This window comes from Quercus suber, unplaced genomic scaffold (genome assembly GCF_002906115.3).
Source record: "Quercus suber isolate HL8 unplaced genomic scaffold, Cork oak 2.0 scaffold_577, whole genome shotgun sequence".
Lineage (NCBI taxonomy): Eukaryota > Viridiplantae > Streptophyta > Magnoliopsida > Fagales > Fagaceae > Quercus > Quercus suber.
Genome location: NW_027070022.1, coordinates 72,638 through 86,176, shown reverse-complemented (window position 1 = coordinate 86,176; position 13,539 = coordinate 72,638). Strand labels below are relative to the sequence as shown.

Genomic DNA, 13,539 nt, shown 5'->3' with positions numbered 1-13,539 from the left:
GCTCGTGTTATTTATTTTTTTATTTTTATTTTTTACAGTCCAACACGTGAATCCAATCCTATCCAACTTGACTCACCTGAGTTGGTTTAGACCCTTGTGATGGGTTGAGTTGAATTTTTTCCAATCCAATCATGATAGATTAAATTGGAAACATCCCTCAATCCTACTCATGCACACTTCTCCTTACCTTTGCCATTAGACTCTTAAGTTTTTTTATCTCAAGTACGAGGTGTCGTTCACACCAACATCCCTGTTCAAGCAGAGTCTAATGCTATTCTATTGGTTGTCCACTTTGCTATGAATTGCTCTTTTTGTAATTGCATCATAGAAAGTGATTGTAAAGTTTGTATAGATGCCATTAGAGATGGTGGGAAGTTAATTCCTTGGAGAATTTTAAATTTTGTGGACTCAGTTAAGAATGTAATTAGGGACTATGGAAATGTATTTTTTAACTGAGTTCGTAGGGAGGCTAACCAGGCTGCGCATGTGCTAGCCAAGTGGTCCCTTAGCCGGTCCTTTTTTGGTTATTTTGATATGGGGTTTGGCCCTCCAAGTTTTGTTAATGTTATCTTGGCTGAGGCATCTGAGGCTTTTGTTTATGTGTTGGATCAATAAGATTTCTTTTCAGCAAAAAAAAAAAAAAAAAAAGTACAAGGTGTCGTTCACAAATATTATCAATTTTTTATATGAGCCTAGCTTTAATAAATAAATAAATTACTGTATTTTTTTAACGCCGAATAAAAAAGAGTCCAAATGTTCAGGACTCTATTTTTATCCTAAAAAATAAAAACAAAAACGAAAGGTTCAAATCAAATGAAAACGAAAAGTTTACTCAGTCGGACCAAACAAGCAAGACAAGCAAACCCCATCATAGCCGTCAAATTCATAATTTTACTGAGTCTGCTGACAATATACGCATCTAAAAGCCTCAGAATGGGACCACCTGTGGACAGTTTCCTTCTTTGCAGTCGGTCTTCGGTAACTATAAACGGTATAATATCGTAGCGTAGTTTCTCGTCCAATTTTCCTCTGTCATTTTCATCCCAATTTTCCCGAGAAAATTGAGGGGCCCAAGCTTCCATTGTCTCAGAGGAAAAACCCATTTATCCATTCTCAATGGCTTCAGGTATTATAGTTTTTCACTAAATTATTCTAATTTTCCATTCGATGAGATTAATTTTATTATCAAATTTCTGAAGCTTAGTCCTTGACAATTCAGTGAAATTATGCGTGATTTTATAAAAAAATTTGTGGAATATTCGTTATGCCCATTTGCTAAATTGTTATATTTTATTTTAATTTTGTGATTTTACGTTATGGGTATTTGTTGTATATTCGCATCACATGTACTACAATTGTTATCTGGTTGTTTCGAAGATATACTGATATGAAATTTATTGTAGCATGCGATTAGGTTCTGAGAAATACGAAAATAAATAAAATTTAGAATCATTGTGTTTCATTTCGTTTCAATTTTAATTAGAATCACACCCTGTCTCTCCAATTGAGTCAAGTAGTTGCAGTAAAAGCACATTTTAGTTTGAATTTTTGTTTACTCAACTCCCATAGAATGGGAAATATAAAATAAGAAGTGCTCCGTCCATGACATTTACAAAATAAATCTTAGGAGATAAGTTGTTATTGGTTCTAATTGGAACCCACCACTGAAATTACTGTTTGCCCACCAATAACAATGAGTAACAACCTACCACGTCAGATTTGTTGTGAAAATATTGTGGATATAGAATTTCTCAATTATGTATTTTGGTTTGAATGAGAATTGAAGTCAGAAGGCCTGTCTTTCTTATCTCAATTGGTTATAATGCATTGCAGATTTTGCGTTATCAGTTCCTCCTGAACTTGAAACAGCTTTGCGGTTGAAGACGGTTCAGTACTTTGTAACAAAAAGGCCTTGGCTTGGTAATCTCCAATCACTCTATTCACTATTAACATATGCTATCACCGTGATCTAAATTCGCACTTTGGATTTTAGATTTTTATGAGTTCTCATTGTTTCAGGTTTTATGTTTCAGATCTCTATGGAATTAATGTTAGGCCTGTTGCACCATTCGGAAGTGTTAGTAGCAAACCATATGTTGAGCCAGCATTATTACATCGCTGTTTGCCCGATGAACTTCTCTTTGAGGTATTGTATGTTTGGTCAAGATGCTATAAACCTTGGCCATGACCATATATTTTAAGAGAACCTAATTGCTATGATAAATATTTTCTTTATTTGTTATCTATTCATTATCTTCTGATTGGTAGCTTAGTGATGGTGGGAAAAGAAAAGAACCCCAACCTTATTTTGGACTCTGCATACAAATAGAGGCACCATAGAGGAGAAATTCAAAAGATAAAATTATTTTTACTTTTTTATATAAAAAATCTAATGGATTTTATACATAGGTCTTCGCAAGAATGACTCCACATGACTTAGGAAGGGCATCTTGTGTTTGTCGGAAATGGAGGTACACAATTCGTAACCCTGTGTTTTGGCGCAATGCATGCTTGAAGGCTTGGCAGGTAAATTTGATGTCTATTATGAAATATGAACCATTTCTCATTTCATTGTATGTAATAATTAAAGCTTAAAACTGGGACCTCTTTTGTGAAGCTCTCTGGAGTGGTGGAAAGTTATAAAATTTTGCAGTCAAAATATGATGGTTCGTGGAGGAAAATGTGGCTTTTAAGACCAAGGGTCCGTACAGATGGTAAGATATGCTTACTCAAATTTTCTTCATTTAATTATGAGCATTTTAACCTGTACCTCATATCATTTGATGCTGTTGATCTCCCAGCTTGATAATTAGTCCAGTCTGTCCAGAAAAGTTTATGATGTTAAAGATGTGCTCAACTCTGCCCTCTGGACATAAAGAGAATATACTCTATTCTTTTCTTATTGCCTTATATTTTTGCAATGCTCATAAACAAAACTTGGGTGCCATTCTTTTATTATTATTGTTCCATTTTTCTTTAACTCTTGGGCTTTCTGAAGAGCATTTGAAGTTAAAACTAGTTCGTATTTCAGGTATTTATGTGAGTAGGAATACCTATATTCGTGCCGGAGTTGCAGAGTGGAAGATCACCAATCCAGTCCATTTGGTATATTTCTGTTCTATTTATCTTATCCATTTTATATTCTTTTATAATTCATTAAAAGGTTTTTTCTTGTACAAGGTGCAAATTGGTTCATGTATAATATGGACAAGATATCAAGAAAGCCGAAAACCCCCATTTGACGTGCTTCTTCAAATTACTTCACTTTCCTTGAAACATTCTCTAGATTTAAGATATGATTGGTGCAATGTTGATTCCATTGTTTTAGAACTCTCATATATCAGTCCTTTTTTATAAATAAATCCTATACCCATCAATTCTACATACCTTCTAGTTATGAGAGGATAACTGGATTGGAGAATGATAAGATTGGTAAAATCATGCTTTTTGGCAGTGTAGTGTGAAACTATGCCAACGATCTCTCTCTTTTCATTTGTAATTTCCATTATTTCTAATTCTTTAGGCTATATATTTATACATCCTGTGTACATGAGATAGTTCCTCTTATCAATAATTACTTTTCAATATATATTTGTGGGTCAGGATCTAATTACACTTGGTATAAATCTTTGTTCATTTTACACCATTCAATGTTTAATATTTTAAAAATTCCACCGTTGTATTACTCTACTTCGACATTCTCTTTGTCAAGGGACATATTTGGGCATTTCGCTTGGCCCAAATGTGAATAACAAGAGTACTTGGAGTAAAGTTTGGGGAGGATTTTTCATTCTCTTCAAATATAGAGTTATATACACTAGGCCCAAATGTGAATAACTAGAGTAAATGGAAAAGATTGGTGAGGGTCTTACATTCTCTGCAATAGAGAGAGATCCATTATGGACTTCATTGGCTCCATTATTCAATGTATTGCACCCCGTCATATACAAGTTAGAAATGATGAGATATGGAACATGCTAATTGTGGGAACCAAGTCACAACAATAATTGCCTAAAAGATTTTCACTGTTGGCTGATTATGGAAGAAGCTAGAATTGAATAGGAATATAAAAGCTGCTTCGACCTCTTTATGTTATGCAATTGTATCACTTTCTTTTCTGGTAATCCTTCTGTATATTTCTGCTTTGCAGGTATGCTATTTCCGTTACATGAGATTTTTTCCATCTGGCAGATTTCTCTACAAGGTTATAATCCTCCTAACTCGATCCATTGAAATGGTGGAAAAGAAGGTTTTTTTTTAATAGCTAACTGCTACCATTTTCTTTAATCTGCAATGGTTAGAATTCTTCACAAAAGGTCAAAGATGTGGCAAAATGCATGAACTTTCGAGCATCTTCAACTGACTGTGTTTTTAAAGGCCATTACACATTGTCTGATAACCAGGTTAGGTTCAATTTTTTGCAAATTCCCAAGCATCTAAATTCATATCCTTTTGAATATTCTTGTTTTTCTATTAATTATGCTAATTGGTTGGAAGCCTGCTTTCCAACTACATTTTATTATCTTCTTCAAATGCTTAATAGGCATGTTGGAGGTATTTATGGCTCCTCTTTCATTGCAGGTTGAAGCTGCTGTTTTGTATCCTGGCTTGCGTCCTACTGTGTTAAGAATCCGCTTAAGGTATAGCAATTATTGCCTATAATTTTGTTTAACATTTTGTATTTCTACAGAAGAAGAAGAAGAATATTACTGTTTCTAGAACCTTTTTACAAATTAAAGAATGACTTAGAGAAATGAACAATTAGCAAACTTTTTATGGTGTTTCTTCTCAAAGCTTGTTGACAGCAATTAGACAACTCATTCTTGCCTGTTCTTCTTTTTCTTCTTCTAAATGAGTCGAAAACCCTGTCCCATAAAGAATGGGCTTAAATGGTGATAATTAAAACTTCTACGCATATTTTTTTTGTATTTAATATGTGCATATAGATTATGATATTATTATCATTTCTGATAGATGAGATGGTACACGCTACCTCCTAGCTGTACATATTGATCTTTGGTGGGCATTAGTACCAACCAGCATTATCCTAATATTACAATGTGAACAGTGTTTGTTACGCCATAATTGTGAATTGTCAAGGGAAGCCAGTCAGCTTGGGCAGCATCCACTCATTGTTACTAAGATGCACTGTTAGAAGGAACTTTTGCCAATGAGCTCTAGCTCAATTGGCAGTACTAGGTCTGTGCAACAATCCACCCAACCTGCTTCGCTCCGCACCATCTCGCATGGATATAATATTTATTTCTGGGTTGGGCGGACTTAAAAGTGGCTGATTGGGTTGGGTGGCGGGTTGAGTTTTTTTAATCCGCCAAGACCCGACCCAACCTGTCCATTTATATATTAATCTTTTGTTAGTTTTTATCTCATATCAAATTTAAGTTTTTTCTTTTTATCAGTAACTCCACGATTTACACATGTTGATATGGAAAATGTGATATTTTTCTGACATATTTGTAAGCATACATAATGGCATGGATTTGCTTAATAGATTTTTTTTATTTTTATATTAGTAAGTGGACACTTCCTATGACTTCCTTTAATGGTTTATACTTTTGTTGCAAGTCCTTCAATGGTTTATAGGATTTAGAAGACATACTTTTTAAATTTATTTGTAAATGGTAAAATAAAACTTGAAGTTTAGTATCCAACACAAAATTAAAAACTAACCCACCCAATCTGCCAGGTTGAAACCCAAATTTTCAACCAACCCACCATTTTTGTTGGTTGGTGGGTCAGTGGTGGTTTGGAATTTTTTTAACCTACCAATGACAGATTGGTTAAATTTTTTTCCTTCAATCTGTACTGTGCAGTGTCCTACCTACTTTGTTAAATGGAACCTTTACTTGCAAGTTTTTTTATTTTGGTTATCTGCTTTCTTGTATAGGTTAAGAGGCACAACTGTTGGGGCTAACAATCGGATGGATCTACTCTCACTTGTTACTAGTGGTGTGAATGATAGTGAGATTAAAGACCCTGATGAGGACATCCTTGGGGTGGTTGAAGGGTGGCAGGATGATGAATCACACAACCCAGATGTGCCTGCAGTCTCACACCAGAGGGGCATGATGCCTTTTGTCTTTGTTCCATTTCATGAGGTACATGTTTCTTCCGCTTTTCCCCTTGAATTCAGAAGCATTAAAAGCTCTCCAAACTCCTTCCCACCATGGATGCATCATACATGCACACTTCTTATTGGTGATTTGTTTTAATTACTTTTTGCATCCAGCAACTCAACAAAAATAATCAAGATGCTTGGCTGGAATTAATTTCTCCTAAATGAAGATCTATTGTATTTTTTTTTTTTTTTGGCCAACTAAATGAAGATATCTAGTTCGTTCCTTAGTTGTCAGAGTTTATCTGCAGGCCCCTAAGATGTGCAGCATTAAAGCTAAAGACCAAGAAAAAGAAGTTTTTGTCATAGTAGTGTTTTGTTCTATATTTTTTTAATGTTTGGCATTTGTTGTGTCCTTGGTATAGGTGGAAACTACAGTTCTGAATCTGCCTGTGGAGAAGATGGATTATTTTGTCTCTGGTTGATTCATCAAAAGACTGAGGATCTTCCTTCTGTAAATAAATAATTCAACCTAGGCATTTTAGATCACATGGTTTTCCTGTATTTTGTGTATAAATAGCAATGGAGTCAAGAAGCAACTTGATACATGTCATTTTACTGTTGTGTGCTGGCAATGGTGGACTCGTATGGATTCTTTTCACTTAATATGGCATAGGTTTCAGTGTGTTCAACTTCAATCCTGTTTCCTCCGGTGTTTTTGTTGTGTGAGGGCATCATATGTATTAAATGACAACTTGAATATTGAACTCAGAACTACTGTAATCCGTTATGACTGTTTTTGGATTTAAATGTTACGTAAGTGATTATTAATTTTAGTGCTTGCATATTTATTTTATTTATTTGAAAATGAAAACAAGCAAAATGGCAGCAGCTATTTGTAAAATGAAAGGTGGAGGAAAAGGAAATCAGTGAATGTGAATAAATTAGAACGTAGCCCTTGTCCCATATTTGAAAAAATTACTCAATGTTCAAAGTTCTCACTTCTGCGAGGTGTAGGAGATGTGATTGATAGGTAATCTTATTCCTAATTGTTTGTTTGATAGGTTGATTCCCGACTCGCACTATGATGAAAGTTTCCCCTAATTTGAACATGTTTTTGGCACCGAAACTAAGGAACATCCACAGCATACTCTACTGTGTGATCCAAGAATCAGTCTCATTCCGGTTTCAGTTATTCATACATATTCCACAACCTCGAGCCCGAGACCTCACATATCGTCCTTTTCCTTTACATTTTCCGCTTTCATCTTCCATGTCATTCTGCACCGAGTTGCAGACATTGTGATAATAATTAGAACCACTAACCATTCTATTTGGTATGGTCAGATGGTGTGGGAAGCTTTGGGCAATTAATGTATTCCGACCAAGTAAGGCAGATAGCTTTACGAGGAATAAGATGTTATATTGATGAGGAGAAATCGAGGAGGAGATGTTAATCATGTGAGGGGAGATTCGATAGCCTTTTAATAATTGTTGAATGCATCATTGCTTCCTTCTTAATAACATAGTATTAGCTAAGTTCAAGTTTTAAAGATAAGTTGACTTGAACCATTAACATTTGCCATTAGTAAACCACCACCTTTTTTTAATTATTGGATAGATACAATGAGGGAAGAGGACTTGAATTCTGAACATTTTCATTGGAAACACTAGGTAATGTCAATTGAGTTACAAGATTCTTGGCTGCTTGTACGTAATTATTAAGAATGAAGAAATGTTACTATTCCACCAAAAAAGTTTTCTTTTAGTTCAAAATTATTTGTACAATAAAGTGTTAGGTAGTTATAACCATTGTTTTGAAAACCGGACTAGACCGGTCAGTCTGATTTGAACCGGGCACCAGTCTGGTCTGGTAAAAATTCCCAAAGCCGATGAAAACCAACCAAACTAGTCAAAAATTGGGTTAAACTGGGAACCAAAGGCAAAACTAGTTTTTGCCCCAGTCTGGTTTTTAAAACCATAGTTGTAATTATAAGGGTCCTTTACTACTGAAATTTCTTGTCAAGTAAGTATTGACCTACATGAAAGGAGTAACAATCTAGGCATTGTCTTAGATAGAGACTAAATGACAAAAATATTCAATATTTACCCCCAAAAAAAAAAAATACTAGTTATTGGGTAAAAATCCATATACTTCTAATGTCTAGGACAAAAATAACACATTGGGTCGAACTCTTCTTTGGTGTCAAGGTAATAGCTATGAATAGTCATTAACTCTTGAGAAAGGATAGAAGCATGAGACCTATTATGAGACATACAATACATTACAGACGTAAAATTCAAATATATATATATATATATCATTCATTCAGGGGGAAAAATGATGAATCTAGCTAGATAAGTCATAAGAGTTTGTATCATTGGATGTTGAAAACAGCCCTTTTCAGACATTTGTCCGACATTTGTTCAGAAATAAAATGTTCCAAATGTTACTGAAAATTCTTGCCCCATTGGACGTTTTTTTTTTGGGGGGGGGGGGGGGGGGGTTGGGTGGTGGTGTTTACCTAGACAATTATAGCTCAACACAGTGGCACAATAGATGAAGTCTAACTACTTAACAGAACTGGGTTCTTATTAAGGGACCTAAACAAGGGATTCTTCCCTTCATGTAGAGCTAGTATATTTCTCACTCAAAAAAAAAAAAAAAAAAAACGTTTCATCGCTCATCAAAGTCATAAATACTTATTAGTCAAATTACAACCACAAGGCATAGATAGAGACAATTACACCATCTGCAGACACAGCTTAAAACATGACGTCTTCAGGCTGCAAATGAAAAAAGAAAAAAAACCCATTTAAGATGAGAAGAGCGGAAGCAAAAGAACCTCCACTTAGGTTTTACAAATGTCTTCCTCTATTACAGTATTACTTGCTGATGAGCCTAACTTATTCATATATTGGACTTGAGATCCTCCGAATACAAAAGAGAATTCCAAGTTGGATTCTTTGGAAGAAAAGTGTCCTGCCAGTAAATAAAACATGTGTAAGCTCATAGCACAGCCTAGAAAATACCATCCGAGTGAAGACTAGCCAGTAATTCTTGGTGCAAAAAAATTTTGAGAGTAACATAAGCAAATTACCGGGAATCATTTTTTATATTTCATGATCGAGGGGTATTATCCAAAATGATCAAGCTTAAAATGAATCAGGAATACTATCAACAACCATGTAGCACAATCAAACAAGTAAATACGATATCCAATGACAAGTTGACAACAGAAAAAGGAATATTTTCAATTATCCTGATAATCAAGGATTATGTGGTTTAAATTTGCGTTTGTCAATCCTAAGATTTCAAGTATAGCCACCACCCAAAGACAGCAGTTGCAAACTAATCAGGTTCTTCTCTGCACATTTTCATTTGAACAAAATATGAAAAGGAACAGATACAACCCCAACCATACAATCTTTAACAAACATAAAGTTTATTCTTCTACGTTTTACAATTTCACAAATGAGCCCCACCGAACCACCTTAAAGCCATCTTCTCTTTGATTAAGCACCCATTAGCCTTTGTGCAATGCAATGCTACGAATGAATCATTTATAAATAAAAACTGGATGACACCAAATTGTAGCATGCCAAAAGGATGAACCTAAAATGATAAACAGCTTTTTTCTTTCCTCAGTTCAGGGTTTTTGTGGTTTTGCCTAGGTTTGTACCATGAATTATAACTGAAACATCAGTATCCCAATAACTATAGAACTAATAAGAGTTATCAGAATCCTTTGGATAATCAGAATTGTACCCAAAATCAAAAGAATACCCTTTTTTTAATCTCATAATTTTCAATCCTAGAATTATCCAAAAAAAAAAAAAGAAGAGAAACCCAGTGAAACCCAACAAATCAATTGTAATTAAACCCAGTGAAACAATCAAATTGAAACCAAGTATTGAAAAAGAAAAACTCAATCACAGAGCAAAAGGGTATTGATAAGGGTCAGTGTGGGACTCACAGAGACGTAAGAACAGGTGGGTATGACTGATAAGGAATGAGATTTGGCGTGGTTGAAGGCAGCAACGCAGAGATGAGAAGCCAAGCCTAAGCCTCTCTTGGAAGATGGTACGAAGGTGTGGACTATGTCCATCACTTTCCCATTATCTCTCATCACGTACTCTATGTACGCTTTCTTGTCTTCAGTCTCGAACCTGTGCTGGGTTTCGTTCCACACGATTTTTGGAACCTCTGCACCACCGCTTCCTGTTCCCGAAATGGTTGTGCTTGCCATCATCTCTGTTTCTGCGTGTGTTTGGAGTTTTTTTTACGGAACTGTTAATAGTCATTACTTACATATGATCATTGCAATACATACTGACAGAAAACCGCTCTATAATCTTTATTATTTTAAGAAAATGACACTTGTATGCAATGCTTGTAACTCGCCTAATCTTTTTTATTTTAAGACCATGACTAATACTTCCTTAAAAAAAAAAAAAAAAAAAAAAAAAAAAAAAAAAAAAAAAAAAAAAAGACCATGACTAATATTACATAACTACAAAATTAGTTGTAGTCTAAAACTATAATCTTACTCAATAAAATAAATATCATTACATATTTTGAAAATCTAACTGTTGAATTGCATGTTCTTTACGTTCTTAATACACATGTCAAATTTTGTGTCAATCAGATATTATTTACTATATGGTCTATAAATTTATATTTTATGCATAATTTTAAACTACAAAAATTTGCAATTTTAAACAACTTATTGATGACATAGCTATTGATCTTTAATTTTCTAGAAATTTTGCAAGTATAAGAGATATAAGAAGAAGATGTAATCTAATGGTGGATTTGTCAAAATTCACCTCCAATAAAAAGATATTGAAAATGTCACTTTAATATACCAAAAAGTTACTTTATTATTTTAATATACTATTTTACAATACACCTTATATCACGTTTTCTATTTTACCATTACAACACATTGTTGATGCCCATTTTTGACAAAGGGCCCAACAATAGAGAAGATGAGAAGAGGAAAACAGTAAACGAATAAACAAACAAGTCTAGTAGGTTGAAATGGCAGGATTGATGGCCAGTAGGCCTACAAGAATAAAAAGAGGTAAAGAAAGAATAAATGGGTCGAGGAAGCGCAAGGAATGAAGTAGTAAGCCCATGGGAATAATAAGAGGTAAAGAGTAAGTAAATGGGCCGAAGAAACTTGGGAAATGAATTAGTAAACTCATTGGGTTGGTTTAAAGGCCAATAAGCCCGAAATATGATAAGAGGTAAAGATGTGGTAATTGGGTCGAAGAAGCCCAAAGAATCTAGCAAAAAGCCCATGAAATTAAAAGAGATAAAGAAGAAGTAAATTAGCTAAGAAGTAAGAGAGGTAAAGTTATAGCAAACATGATGAAGTGATATGGCAGGATAAGTAGTCAAAAAGCCCACGATCATAGGAAAAAGCATGGGCTCGGCAGGAAGATGAAGGCTTTTGTCCAAGCAACATCCAGTCCCAGAAAGAGTAAAAGGCAGAGAATATAAGCCCAAAAGGCCACACATCCTTCACATCACAAAAGATAAACATCAACTAGCATGTACAGCAGAATCAAACGAATACAGAGGCAGCAAAAATGGTGTGAAGGTTAGAAAGAAACAAATTCAGACGGAGTAGAGCATGCACAAAGGGTTAGGGCACCACTCACTTGTACTCAGTCAATACATAGGAGGTGGGCCACGAGTCAAGGCTTTCAGAGGGTGTGGTTTGGTAGTGAGGAGAAAAAGGGGGTCTAGTCTGGGGTTCCCACTCAAACTTCTTTGGGAGAGATGTCCTGTTGGAATGACATCTCAACCAAAAGAGGTAAGTATGGGCTGGAACCACTTAATGCAAACCATAGAGGTAGGTAATGAAAAGGCTTAATCCTTATCTGGATGTGTGAAGTCAAAAACGAAGAAAGGTAAGAAACAGGACAAGTAATTTTGTCTAGGAATGGAGAGTGGTGCAATCAACACACTCTAAGTAATGGTAGTGGCTGAGAAGCCAACAGACCAGTGGGCAGTCCTAGAAGGACACCTATAAGGAGCCAAAAGCAGTTGATAGGCAAAAATGGTAAATCCCACCACGGCAAATAGTATAAAAAGTGGTAGCTGTGAACAGTGAAAGGGAGGAGGAATAGAAGGAAAGGGAGCTAGAAAGAAAGAAAAGAAAGAAAAGAGAAAAAAGAGAGACTGCACAGAATAACTAGAGCAATACAAGTAGTAGGAATAGAGGCATGCATAAATAAACCACATTTTTCTCTCTCTCTTGATAGACCCACTCTATGAGAGATTGAGAATCGAAACTTAAACCATTTAGGTATTTTTTTCCAAAGTGCGTAACTTGTATGGCAGAAGCCTTCCTTGAGGTTACTCATGTTAGAGATTGGCTCCCTTCTTGAATTCACTTCTACTGAAAAGCTATGGGGGTAGAAAAGGGGATTTTCATCAAAATTGAATAATAATAAAAAAAAACTAAATATACTTTTCAAATTTATCAGGTTAAACTTTTTACTGGAAATTAATGTGTTAAAGTATACTTAAACTCTAAAAAAAGTGAAAAAACGTAAAAAAAATTAAAAATTAAAAATTAAATGCTGTATATAAAAACTAAAAAATTAAAAATTGACTTATAGCTTTGTGAGGGTAACAATCTTCAGCTGTTTTGCACATCTGGTAGTACTAACAATTAATACAGTAGGTTCCAGTTAGCTCAACTGGTAAAGTTTTTTATGGTTAAATAAAAGATTTGGGATTCAATCATTGCCTATACGAAAAACTAATTGATGTCTTGGTTTAATGATAAAAAACTATTATTAGGAGAGACATCATAGGTTGAAATTCTTTTTTTTTTTTAAAAAAAAGCCAATATATGTTGTATTTGGTCCCTGTTTTACCATGGTCCTATTTCTTTCTCAATAACTCTAGTCACAAGACTCACAACAATATTCACACAAGGATAAGACTAAGATATAGTTTCTTTGCTGCACTATATTAGATTCTTCAATTAAATAAAAACATACTTTGCTGCACTATACCCCTCAATTAAATAAAAAAACAAAGTTTGTATTTAATTGTTCTTAAAAAAATTATTATCTATGTTTTATTGGATCAATACGATCATGTGTTTGGATTTAATCGAGGAACCTAACGTGTTGCATCTAAATTTTACCATTCACACAATATTTTACGACAATCGAGATGATCCATAATTGATGGTTGATAATATAGTAATATGTTTGTAGTGGGTCTAAATGCGAATTAATAAAAACCTACATAGTTATTGTTATGAAAATTTTTGTGAATATATATAGTAAAAGAAAAAAAAACCTTTGGATTAGCAAATTCCTCCACACAAAAAGCGAGTTAAAATCTAATGAAATTCCTTGTTTTCTACTGCTAATATTACATAACTGATACTAATTTCTTAGCATTAGGGAAAAAAAAAAAAAAAAAAAAAAAAAAA

At 34.3% G+C, this 13,539-nt stretch overlaps 2 protein-coding genes across 2 annotated transcripts; one reads left to right on the top strand and one right to left on the bottom strand.

Annotated features, from left to right (window-relative positions):
* Positions 1–843: 843 nt before the first annotated feature.
* Positions 844–6,909, top strand: LOC111986882 (F-box protein 7). The gene is made up of 11 exons (XM_024018564.2): positions 844–1,126; positions 1,834–1,920; positions 2,034–2,146; positions 2,410–2,526; positions 2,618–2,714; positions 3,032–3,105; positions 4,151–4,204; positions 4,302–4,403; positions 4,582–4,640; positions 5,906–6,116; positions 6,499–6,909. Exons 1-11 carry the CDS (start codon positions 1,117–1,119, stop codon positions 6,556–6,558), a joined length of 984 nt encoding a protein of 327 aa, XP_023874332.1. The 5' UTR covers positions 844–1,116; the 3' UTR covers positions 6,559–6,909.
* A 1,826-nt stretch (positions 6,910–8,735) lies between these two features.
* LOC111986883 (acetyltransferase At1g77540) lies at positions 8,736–10,426 on the bottom strand. The gene is made up of 2 exons (XM_024018565.2): positions 10,051–10,426; positions 8,736–9,056 (listed from the first exon to the last, which is right to left on the bottom strand). Exons 1-2 carry the CDS (start codon positions 10,324–10,326, stop codon positions 8,985–8,987), a joined length of 348 nt encoding a protein of 115 aa, XP_023874333.1. The 5' UTR covers positions 10,327–10,426; the 3' UTR covers positions 8,736–8,984.
* Positions 10,427–13,539: the final 3,113 nt, after the last annotated feature.

Bases quoted from the DNA above. Each gene is read 5' to 3' on its own strand.
- LOC111986883 (XM_024018565.2), bottom strand. From the start codon at position 10,326: ATGATGGCAAGCACAACCATTTCGGGAACAGGAAGCGGTGGTGCAGAG. The intron at 9,057-10,050 runs GTGAGTCCCACA...ATTTACTGGCAG, and splicing joins CCACCTGTTCTTACGTCTCT to GACACTTTTCTTCCAAAGAA.
- LOC111986882 (XM_024018564.2), top strand. The intron at 2,715-3,031 runs GTAAGATATGCT...TTCGTATTTCAG, and splicing joins ACCAAGGGTCCGTACAGATG to GTATTTATGTGAGTAGGAAT. The intron at 4,205-4,301 runs GTTATAATCCTC...TGCAATGGTTAG, and splicing joins CTGGCAGATTTCTCTACAAG to AATTCTTCACAAAAGGTCAA.